This window comes from Lagenorhynchus albirostris, chromosome 4, assembly GCF_949774975.1.
Source record: "Lagenorhynchus albirostris chromosome 4, mLagAlb1.1, whole genome shotgun sequence".
Classification (NCBI taxonomy): domain Eukaryota; kingdom Metazoa; phylum Chordata; class Mammalia; order Artiodactyla; family Delphinidae; genus Lagenorhynchus; species Lagenorhynchus albirostris.
The window spans coordinates 42529271-42541950 of record NC_083098.1 but is presented as its reverse complement, the minus strand read 5'-3'; the positions used below and the strand labels follow the sequence as shown (position 1 = coordinate 42541950).

The 12680-nt window shown below is 35.3% G+C and overlaps 1 protein-coding gene across 2 annotated transcripts in view; it reads right to left on the bottom strand.

The window, feature by feature from the left end:
• PRKG2 (protein kinase cGMP-dependent 2) overlaps nucleotides 1-12680 on the bottom strand; it is an 83524-nt gene that overhangs the window by 34561 nt on the left and 36283 nt on the right. Inside the window, exons 6-10 of one of the 2 annotated variants that reach the window (XM_060147196.1) lie at nucleotides 11100-11177; nucleotides 9395-9489; nucleotides 6375-6443; nucleotides 2005-2103; nucleotides 505-658 (exon numbers count right to left, since the gene is read on the bottom strand). In XM_060147196.1, the coding sequence (XP_060003179.1) occupies nucleotides 505-658; nucleotides 2005-2103; nucleotides 6375-6443; nucleotides 9395-9489; nucleotides 11100-11177 (495 nt within the window). The remainder of the gene's footprint in view (nucleotides 1-504; nucleotides 659-2004; nucleotides 2104-6374; nucleotides 6444-9394; nucleotides 9490-11099; nucleotides 11178-12680) is intronic. The other variant, XM_060147197.1, reaches the window with a different exon arrangement.

Sequence of the window (12680 nt, the reverse complement as noted above, 5' to 3'; positions counted from 1 at the left end):
AAAATTTGGCAACCCAAAAATAGAATAATGAATGCCAAATACAGACACAGCAGGGGAGTTGTTTAAGAAATGGAGCTATGATATTAAAGATTTCATTTCTATGACACTTTCACTGGACACATTCTTCTTTGCTTTAGCATACAGTTAATGCATCGTGAACGTATGTATACATACATTTTGCTGTTAGGAAACACATTTTATGTTTTGTAGCCTTTGGGTATGGTTACTGGTACATTCTCCAATAACTAACTGCCCTCAAGAAAAAAAAAATCACAAAAGGATGTGATGTAAGAGGCTTGAAATTGCAGCTATATTATTATAAGTTACTAGCACAGACCTGCTATTACACAACATAAAGAGTGAAAAGTGTACTTTCTCAATTTCTGTTCAAAGCAATGTTTAGATAGCAATAACGATGCATATATTCCTCTGACATACACTGGAATACAAAACAAAAAATAGTCAAAAGGCTTCTCTCAGATGCTTGAAACGTAAACCCCTTACAAGCTCAACTCTTCCGAACCCACCAACGCCCAGTGTTGCGATAATCTCAAGGTTCTGGAATGGGGATGATGAGGAAAATCTGGCCACTTTCTCCTTCAGCTGAATCATCTCCAAAGAGAGTGCTTTGGACAGCTTCCAGCTAGACATGGATCTCCTGTAGGAGATAAGAGAAACTTTACATACGCTCCCTTGGGCAAGCAGGGGTCACGGCACACATAAATTCCACCCTTACAACAGTCTTATTTCTGCCAGTAATTACTGCCCATAGTTACCATAGAGCTTATCTCAACTCTTACAGGGTCAGATTCAGTTACATCTGGGGAGAAAAACAATAGACTATACAAATAAAAAACAGATATACTCACACACAATAAAAAATAGACAAAAGTCAAACTGAATCAATGAGAGGTAAAAACAGGTGAATTGTGTGGTATTTGAAATACATCTCAATAAAGCTGTTTAAAAAACAAAGAATCAGTGAGAGGAAATAAAACCAGAAAAGAGAGCCACTTCCTTTGTTGCACATACAGGAGGATTCCACACTGAGAATCTTTGCCATATTTTGCTATTTTTGTCAGATCTTGAAGATTTCTCTGGCTGAACCAGAATAACCGCTTTGTGAAACATGAAAAATACAGTTCATATTTTATGTCTAAGTATTGTTACTTGGAAATACTCAATTCTCTTTTAATTAGAGTTTACTGTTCTGGGTTATGTATTTATAAATTGTTCTCGCTACAAAAGGCCTTTGGCATAAAAACTGCAAGTATACTCCCTGCAAGAAAAAAAACAAAAACAAAAACAAACTTATGCAGTCCTGACTGAATGCTCTAATTTAACTCAAAGGTCAGTCTTCTAGAACTCTTGACTCTTCAATTGTAATGGTACTATCTGGTGAATATATGCTTAAGTATTCATTCTACAAAATGTTTTAGCAAAGGATTTTCAAATAATTTTAATTTTACAAAGTATTGTTTCTATTAAACAAAAAACCATTTTCATCAGTATTACTACATTTAGAACCCAACACACAACACCATGGGCAATAGCTCCCTTATATTTTGAAATAACCCAGACTCTAGCCCTAGCTCTTTACCTGGAATCAGAATGAATGGGCTACGCTATGCCTTGGTATTCCTGTTTGATTTCCATGGGCAAGAGAGCCTTCCTTTCTGAATTAATGTCCTTTTGAACTAAGTCACCAGTCAATGTAAAGAATCCCTTTCCCAAGGTTTTCTATCAGGAAATTTCTTCCTAACATTACTACCCATCACTGAAAATAAGAAACTATTTATTGACTAAAATAATAGCCATACTATTATTATCCTGGTAGAGGATACCAGGCAAATGGTATCCTCTTTGTGGAAGAACAATTTAAAAGAACTCCCCCAAATTTTCTAATGGCAACACACTAAAAGTTACGCCACAGCAAACCACACCCTTCAGTCCCCTTCTTTATCAACTGCTACATCCGGCTTAGGAAAATATTCCTCCACTTACTTCGCATGTCTTTTTTCATCATCACGATTCAGGTTTGCCACATACCCTTCAAGGTATTTTTGGAGTTCTTCAAAAGTCCCGACTGTTTGGTTGAATGTTCTAAATGAATAAAATAAGATAAAATAAAAAGCTCAGCGCTGAGAGTTACCATTGCAACTTGCCATTCTTCTTAAGCTCATAAAAGACTATTTGTATGGTTATTCACAGCTTTGCAAATTGTTTTTCAATAATTTATGTTACATTAAAATTGCTGTCACATGTAGAATAGTTATTGGAAGCTATATAATTGATCCTTTGAGCTTCTGAAAGCAAAGAGGCTATCGATGAGAAGAGACACCATTTCTGTAATCTTCCCCCTTGTGGTTCAGGTTTACCAATATTGTGCTTTTTTTTTTTTTTTTTTTAAAGAAGACAGTGAAAAGGAAATAGGCTACATGATCTGTTTACTGAATCAACAGGTTACATGGGTTCCAGATTTTTCTAACTTTGCTTAACCAAATTAATTAAGCTATTTATTTTTAAAGTCAAGGATACAATTTATCTCTTCTTTGTCCGTAGATAATACTACTCATTTCACATTCCTTCATAATTAAATCCAAATCGTTTACCTTAACTTAGTAGTTCCCTGTCTGAGGCTCAGCCAGCATCTTCCCGTTACCTCCCTCACCCTCACGGATCACAGGTTTGTTACGTGTCCCATCTAATCTGCCTGTCCCCGGTCCCTTATCTCTTGGAATTCTTACATAGGGCACTGCCCATGAGAAAAAAAGAATCCCCTTCCTCACCAAACAAACCTATTTTCTGGATTATCCTTCCAATGCTTCCCGCACCCCACACTTGACAATCTACCTGGATTCGTGATTTTCAGGGTAGTTCTCTTCCCTACTACAAAACAGTATCCTTCTAGAAACCATGCTTTAATCACCTCAGTAAATCTTAAGCTCCTGGACATAAAGAAATGAAAGGAATGAAAATTTACCTCAAAACACCTAAAACTGAAACCAATAAGCCAGAATTCCCCTCATTAGTGTACTGTTGACACTTACTGCCTGCCTAGCCCTGAAGACCTCTACCCACATTTAACTGACCACCAACCTACACTTACATTATTAAGTATACCTTATGCACTGTGCTGGGTATTTTCCATTTCCCCCTTCAGATCTACTAGGCACTCTTTTCTGCCCTGCTCTGTGGACCGTCCTTTGCTGACTGTACAGTAGTGAGAAACAAAAGAGTATTGCCATGCAATTTCAAATTCCCAATGGTTGAAATTTTCAAGTAAAAGGAAATACTTCTTGTACGTTGCTTTTTTTTTTTTTGGTCTCTTTTATTTTTTTGTTTTTATTTATTTATTTTTAAACATCTTAATTGGCGTATAATTGCTTTACAATGTTGTGCTAGTTTCTGCTGTATAACAAAGTGAATCAGCTATAGGTATACATATATCCCCATATCCCCTCCCTCTTGCGTCTCCCTCCCACCCTCCCTATCCCACTGATTTTATTTATTCTACATGTCACCATTATCTTGCTTGCTATGAAACTAATTGAAGTATTGTTGTAAAGAAATTTGATTTTTTAAATGTGACACTGGTGTCACAGGTCTATAGAAATTCTCCACAAACTAAAGTTTAAATGGCTACAACATTCTAGCTGTAACATTCAAGTATGCATTTTTAAAATGATGAATTAGGAAAGAAGAAATAAAGAGCCATAGGCTTTCAGTCGCTATATTTCATTGCAAGGATGGTGTCCTTTATTAAGCCAGCATCTGGATCGCTTCCTGTTATGCCAAGGACTATGTCAAATGCTGGCACAGCAACAGCAGCGAACAAAGTAAATGTTTCTGTCCTCATGAAGAAACAGAAGAGTGGGAAGACAGATGTTAAATAAAGCAATCAAATAAAGTGTGAACAATGATGTAAGGGTACTATGGGAGAATTATTACGGGATCTTAATCTAGCTTTATAAGTGATAGCTACAATGATCATATAATTTATCATTCAAACTGAATGTTTTCCAGAGTGAAGGGGAGTGCCAATCATAAACATGTTGGAATAACCAGAACTGTCCCAGGAAATCCAGGATGTAGGTCAACCCAGTCATACCTGATATTCAGTTTCTCTTATGCACAGAATAAATTCATGTAACTTTTAATGTCTCATTGTGTCTAACAGGACAGTACTCTCTATGTTATAAGAATCTCAACTATGCACATGTAAATTAAGCGTTTTAAAATTATAAACTTCCAAATAATTTATAAACTCTATAAAAACCATTGCATCCTTTACATGGATTATGAATCCATGAGATATTGTATAAATATTTGGTTATGTGATTATAATAAAGAAAAGGGGGAGGAGTTCTTCCTTTCTATCCTGTTTTTAGTCCTTGCATTTTGGAGCAATTTGTAAGATTTTACCACACCGCTAATGCTATTTAGTGCATGCATATATTTTTAAGGAACTCATATACAAAACAATGCATTGTCAGGGCAATACCATATCAATATATTTTCCATTTGAGAGCTGCCACCAAAGATTACATTCATCTGAACATGATTTGCACTTCCTAGCCCTATGCCTTTGTTTTTAAGGTTTACTTCACCTGCAGAGATTTCCACATTTCCTCTTTGCCTAGAAAACTCCTGTGAATTTTAAGCCCCATTTCCACACTTAAAAAATAAAGTAAAACTTTTCCCACTTCACAGTATTGTGATTGCTTCCCTTCTGAACACACGCTATGGGAGCCAAATGGCATGGTGGAAAGACTGCTGAAAGGCACTGGAAGACCTGGGCAGAAGCCCCTGTTCCATCACAGATGACACTGTTGGGGCAATTCTTTTTTTTTTTTTTTTTTTGCCGTACGCGGGCCTCTCACTGTCATGGCCTCTCGGCTCCGGACGCGCAGGCTCAGCGGCCATGGCTCACGGGCCCAGCCGCTCCGCGGCATGTGGGATCTTCCTGGACCGGGGCACGAGTCTGCGTCCCCTGCATCGGCAGGCGGACTCTCAACCACTGCACCACCAGGGGAGCCCGGGGGCAATTCTTTAACTGACTTGGACTTACTTTTTTTTATCTGTAAGGGAAAGATTAAAGTAACTCAAAGTGATACTAAGAATTATTGTCCTATGTATGGTGATGGATGCTAACTAGACTTATTGTAGTGACCATTTTGCAATGTATCCATATATTGGATCATTATGTTGTACACCTGACACTAATATAATGTTATGTGTCAATTATACCTCAATTAAAAAATAATAAAGAAAGAAAGAATTGGTAACTTTTTAGGCATGTTATGTTATTGTGGTCATGTATTATAAATAATACTTAGCTTTTAGAGATGCTAGTAAAATTCATAGATGAAATAATTTTATGTTTGGAATTTGCTTGAAAATAGTGTGTAGAAGGCAGGGAGAGGATGGCAAAGTGGTATAGAAAAGGCTTTAATTGATAATTCTTGAGCTTGCATGATGGGGTCCATAATAACATCCTATTTTTTAATATGTTTGAAATTTTCCATAATAAAAAGATTTTGTAAAATATTCCAAAGTTCTTTCCAGCTCTAAATCTCTATGATTCTATGTTCAATAAATGTTGTATTCAATTAGCAATCATCTACATACTCTTGTGATACCTATTGTCATTTTACTATTTTTTTGTTAATATTTCATATGAGTATGCCCTATTTCTTTTGACTATACATGGCTTTTGTCAGACAATGGCCTAGTTTTGGTATATTTGAATTTCCTTTTTTATATCTAGATAGTCAATAAATATTCAACTGATTAATGAGAGATCCAAGGGGTCAGATTCAAATTTGATTTGAAGTGAGTTAAGGACACAAAATGAAATATTCTGAGAAATAACCTCAGACATTTAGAGATTAATATTGACACACATCTTCTGCAAATTGCTACAAGCATTAAACTAAAACTTCTCTGGGAATACATCTAGCTAATGAACATTTTATATTTTGAGAGAGAGAGGTTTTTGACGGCTTAGAGCATTTTAGCAATAAATTATGAAATTGTTCACTACATTGTATGGGGAAAAATCCATGAGAGTACTAATAAGCTTATTTCTCTGTAAGATGCAGAATTTAAACCAGTCTATTGCTGATATTTATGTACAAACTCTGCACACAAAATATTTAGCCTGCCAGCATCTGCCACTGCCGCAGACAGATTCAGATCAGAAGGCCCAGTTCCTTCCCATGAATTTTAATCGAATGTACTCGCAGCTGAGGATTGGCCAGCGTTTCCAAGTGCTGATGAAAGGGAAGACAGATGGGCCCTTGTAGTAACAGAAGGCCAAGTCTTCAAAGGTGGCAGTAGCCTGCATTCTCCGACAACATCAGTATACTCACTCACGATCTATAACCAGGCATGCAACATCATTTTCTTCAGCAATAATGTTAGCTGATCTGACATCTTCACTGCAGATAAAAACAGGAAAGTCAATTTTCTAGTGAGAAATTAAACATCCATTTTTATTAGGGAAATCTGCTACTGGTATGAAACACCGTCACTTAAACCTTCCAAAGATTATGCTTTTTTTAAAAAATCATAATTTATACTCTACCCCTTCCCAAAAAAAGGATTTGAAATGTGTCCTAATAAAGGGCATGCACACAAGGAATACAGAGGAGAAGAAGCTAAATGCACTAAGAATGTAAAGGAATCAGTGAGTGCAACTGTGCATGGAATTTCATTCTGCGCTCTGTGTCAGCCCAAATAAGATAGCCCTACTCTGATCAAACAGGAATTGCTAATTAATAAGCAGCCAAAATTGAAATGAACCGATCAAAGAAATTTATAAGAAAAACATTGAAGTAATTAACTCTAACAAACCAGTCAGGAATAAAACCTGAAGAAAGTGTTTTTAGTGTCATATCACCCAGTGAATTAAAGAAATACTAAAATCTTTCATTTCATAGTCTAAGATGTACATTTTCCATTAAAATCTCTGAAATCAGAGCATGCCTTACAATCGACGATGAGTCATAGTGTAATTAATAGCACTGTCTTTCTTTCTCAGGGGTACATAATATAATAGTGCATCTCACAATAATCCCCTTAGATACAATGAATTATAGCATATGATCTAATGATGGTAAATTTAATTACCTAATGAATACCAATGGGTCAAGCACCAGGTAAAGTTTTCTTTAGAGACCTTTGTTTATGTTAGTTGTCTCCCTCTATTAGTTACAAACTAAAGACCCTGAAAAGAAGGTACATCCATATAGTACTCAGTGCTCTGAGATTTATTTAAGGTAACTTGGAGCAGCAATCATATTAAGACTGCTCTAAGCAACTTCATCAAAAACAGCATCACAAAAAGTATACTTCTTTCATCTTCCTTTAGCGATGGGACAGAGAAAACGCTGGCAGCCCATCTCTCATTCCAGAGAGGTCCCCCATCCACATAGCTGGCATCCAGAAACCTTCTGACATAACCCACAGTCCCTCCCAAGTTTACAGGATCCTTGCTAGAAGACACTGGTGAAACCTTTCAGCTTGATATGCTTTTGAGTTGGGAGCTGGGTAGTTTACACTCAAATTGCATGTGTGTAGATATCTATATGATATGATCTTGGATATGGGTAAACTATTTGCTTTGTTAGTTAAAAAAAAAAGAGGTATGGCATCCTTTCACTTGACAGTGTCATGATTTTGACTAGGAATATTCTCTGCAAACAGTGCACAAGTATTAGATGTTTACAAATACATACATAACTGTGTAAGTGCCACGGATTTATTTTTGCACATAAAATGCTGAAAGAACTCCTGGGACTATTTAATGGAAATACATGGAAAATACACAGAATATAAGGAACATTGAGCCACAGTCAGTGGCCCTAAAAAGTGATAGCATAAAAATGCACAAAAATGTAAAAATATTTGTATCCAACTCTCCTCCTCATTGATTTTAGCTTTACATTTTAAATGCTTTGGGGAGTTGTGTCTTTATTAAATATAAATCCCCATGTTTCTCATGGGAAAACACTGTAATTGGCTGGTTGCAACATAGAGCACAAATTATTTCAGATCCAGCATAACCAGACAGCATATTTCCTTTCCAGAGCTATCTTGAGTCTATAGTGCATTTATAAATAATTTCTCTGCACTTTCAAACTTTAATAGTTTTGCTTGAAGGTATGAGAAAAATAATGTGTTAATGTTAAGAACAAATACATTGAAGTCTTGAATAATGGTATTACATGATTGCATTACATGAACAAATTCATATTGTCACAAATAAGCAAACAAAAGAGGACAATTTCCCTGTTATTGAAACAAGTTCATTACCAGCTAGAAAATGGGAAATAAAAATTCAACTTGTCTTTAAATTCAATTTTTAAATTGTTTACAAAATAGCCATAACTTACTAGGATTAAGTAGTTTAATTTTCTTTAAAAAATAAGAGCTTTATGATTTTTAAAGAATCAAATTTGTCTCCAGGTAATATATGAACACTTTTTCTTTGCTCTGTACTTAGTGTAATCCTGACATGTAAATCAGCAGAACTAGGGCTTCACAGACAAAAATTAAAAAGGAAGAAAAATGAGCAGACACACTACTCATTTTTATAAGCATAAATATGAAATAAGAAGCATTTAGTAATAACATAAATTTTAAATTCTTTCTTAATTAATTTCAAGTATTCATTTAAAAACATATGTAACTCCAAAAAAGAGTGTGTTGCTCAAAATTCTAACTTGAATTTTTATAAAGTTATTTATATTTAAGAAAAGTTTTCTGGTTTCTGAGTTCCAGGAAGCACATAGTGTCTCCTGAGCAATTTGATTAATCTTTACAAATGTTTCTTCCATAACTTAGATCAACAGTAAATAAACGCATATCTCAAAAGGCCTAAGGTTCAGGTAGAAATGTCAAATACACTATTTTGAGTAGTTTCTAAAGCTTGCAAAATGAGCCAATAAAAATTCTTAAGAAAATATTACCTTTGACATAATGATTTAAAAACACAAAAAATACATAAAGTCATTATATGATGATTTCTTAAAGGGTAAAACAGGACAATATTTTGAACCTTGAAAGTATAAAAACTCATTCTTATGGGAAAATTTAAAATTTCATGCCTTTAATTTCTTTCTCTTTTAAACTAAAAATTCTAAGAGAAGACCAATTTTATTTTCACTAGTAGACTTAAGACTTTCTAAATTATTTCCTGTGCAGAATTAATATACTTATTTCCTGCTTAACAATGAATATTTTAGAATTCAGTTTAAAAATTTGTTTATTTCCTGGATAATGGCTGCCATTAATTTGGTAGCTCAGTTTGACAACTCTCAGTGGGTAGGTGCACATGCAAAACAACCAAAGAATTATTTAAGTATGGAATATAAATTCATAGATTCACCTGATAAGAGCTTTTTCTCCAAAATATTCTCCTTTCTGCAGAGTTTTTATCAGTTGTGGTTGATCATGGCCCTCAGTACTCTGGGTGACTTTTACCTAAATGATGTCAAATAATTTAAGAAGAGAGAGAGAGAGAAGAAAATAAGGAAAATCTGAACACATATCCATTCAACCAGACCCTCCTGTTCTGTATAAACTTGACTCAATAAGGAAAAATCAAAGCCTTTACTTTAATTTTGCAGTAGTTATGACAATCTAACTATAGTCACCTCATTTGGATGGACTAGAAAATCCTGCGATTGAACACAATCCACCTTTTATAAGAGGAAGCTTCTCCAACCAAACCTCACGACTCAAAGTTATAATTTTTTACATGAATCCAGTTATTCCTTCCTAAGGATGCTCAAAGCAAATAATGGTCCTGTGGGAACTTTATTTTTTCAAAAAGCCAAATGGAGTTGACAAATCAATCACGAATAAGACTGAGTATCAAGAGTTCTAAATCTTATGTCCATGAGTGACTTGTTGATTCCTGTGTACCCTCTAAAACTGAATGCAAAATGTGGATATAGAGGAGGGTCCACAACTTTCATGACAGTCCCAATGCGATCCACAGCCCAGGAAGGTTCAAGAACCCCCATAGCAGAGCCAAACAAAAACTTCAATATTCCCTTTTGTGGCTAGAATTATTCCAGTTCAACATGGTAAGAAGGACTGCATCATTCTGATTAGAAATTCTGGTTAGCACTTATGGAAATCACAATAAATTTAAAAATTTTTAAATGATAAATGCAATTTGTTTATTAACCAGGATTCTTTCAAAGTATGAGGTCCAGGTTGAGGAGAAATGATAAAAAGTGGTTCTGAGTGTTGAAGAGTTTCTGAAACTATTATGTTAAAAAATTTTTTTCCGTCACTGGGGGTCCAGTTCAAAGTTCAACCACAAAAGTAGTTTACAAAGGGCAGTGTCTGATTCTCTGATGATAAACTCTTCCATGGAAGAAAGAGCATATGTGAAAATCTGACAGTTTATAGACACAGGTGCTCAAGATTTTATCCTTTCCATCAATATTCCACAAATGCTTTTTGTCTCTGAGGAACATTGTAAAGAGTCAAGCTGGGAATAACCGGCAACATGTTATCCACTCAACATCTAGTTAAAAAAAAGATTTGTTGTCTATATTAGCGTAAAATTTTCATCAGCATCTAAATCAACTTGAGCAACTGTGTACGAATTGAAGTTCTGAGCCATATTGTTCTACAGCTTGATGCCTGATCATTCTGTCCTCAATTGTCTAGTTCATTCTCTTCCACCTGTTGTTTGTCTTATCAGTGGGTTGGGGAAATGTTCCAGCCCTTGATCTTAGACCCCTGGGCTAAGAATCACACACTCATTGGATTATTAGAAATAATCCAGTCATTTTATACACAATGAAACGACATCCAAAGAAAGCCAAGTGACCTGACTAAGGTCACTAAGAAATTACTAAATCAGCTGGAACCCAAGACAAGTCTCCTGTGGGCCCAAAGCCAGTGCTCAGACTGCCCCCCGCCGCTTCCCCAGGACTCTTCTGAGCAGAAGGTCCTTTAACTGCTCACTGCAGACAGAGGACTTGGGCTGCAATGCAGAACACTGCTGTGTTTATGGCCAACAGATTTGATATGATTCTTTGATTTACTTTAAGTAAGCTTTAACTAATAGTTACCTTTCCTTTTGCTAAAATGAAAAAGGTACTTCCTTCCTCGCCCTCTCTAATAATGTAATCTCCTTTGTCATAGTATTCCTATGGGGACAAGAGAAAAAGAAAAAGTTAGATGCAGCGGAAACGTTCAGATGACACAAATGAAATAGAACTCCTGGTGTCTTAGAAATGAGCATTCCACACCTGTTTCTGTTATTTTTTTGCTTATTGTAATTGTAATCTTCTTAAATATTGTAGTCTTAAACCATAAAAAAGTAAGGAGACTTTTGCTTGTTTATCTGCATTTATGTTTATCTTTCATGGAAAAAAAAATTCACCTGGAATACTGAATTTCAAGCATGGACACTGAAGACACAAAGAAATGAGAGCAAGGCAATTATCACCGATCCGCAGGAGGGCTTCACCCAAATAATCTAAATACAAACGGTTCAGTGATCTGCAACAGTCTGAAACTGGTGGTAGAGTTTAGAAAGAGGACAAATATTATCTAATAAATTGAAAATATTATCCTCAATGGATATGAGGAATATCAGCCTCAATTCCTAATTTCTTTCAGAGCAAAGGTTGGGAAAATTCTACATACACAGTAAGGAGCTCTTTCATATGGATTCTTTCCAAAGATTTATCATCATGAAAGGTTGACATTAGAATTTTTACATGTAAATTCTGTTTTTCAACAAAGTTTAACCTCATGAAATCCCAAACTGTCACTTATTTCTTTGTTTCCCTCATATAGGTGAGTGTAATCAGAGAATTCTTGTCAGGGAAAAGTAATTCTTCCACCTGCCAGACCAAAAAAGTAATTCAGTGTCTTAGAAAATAAAAGATGGATTAAACTTTCCATCCCTACTTTGCTTTAATTTGATATTGGCACAAAGTCATAGAACTAAAATGGATCTCTTAATTATTTATACAAACAAAAATGGGCTTGTTTAATTTTCGTAAAAGACATAAAGAACAACACAATAGCTCTCTCTTATTTTTATTTTAGACTTGAAAATAAAATCCAAACAAACTACTTTTGTGTCTGCTATAGTTCAGTATCTTTTTTGGTCATTTACTCTTAAAACATATTTACATTTATGGAATAAACATTACTCCTAATACTAATAAACTTACCTTTTATTTACATAGCACTATGTACATTTTACAAGGCATTCAACATCTCATGGAAGGAAGCAGAATATCTCAGGGGAAAAGGCACTTTGAAGCCACAGAAATCTAGATTCAAATCTCAGTTCTGCTTTGAATTTCACTTTCATCAATCCAGAAAATTCAAATAAGAATATTTATACTCAAAGATTGAGAGAAGATAAGCACATTAGTTTTCTATTGCTGCTATAACAAATAACCACACACACTTAGTGGCTTGAAACTACCCCCATTTATTATCTGAGTTTCTGTGGGACAGAGAGTCTAGGCACGGTGTGGTTCACCTGAATTTCTCTGTTCAGGGTCTCTCGAGGCTGAAGTCAAGGTGTCAGTAGGGCTGTGTTCCTTTCTGGAGGCTCCGGGGAAAAAATTGCTTTCAAGTGTAATCAGGTTGTTGGCAGAATTCAGTTCCTTGCGGTTGTAGGATAAGGT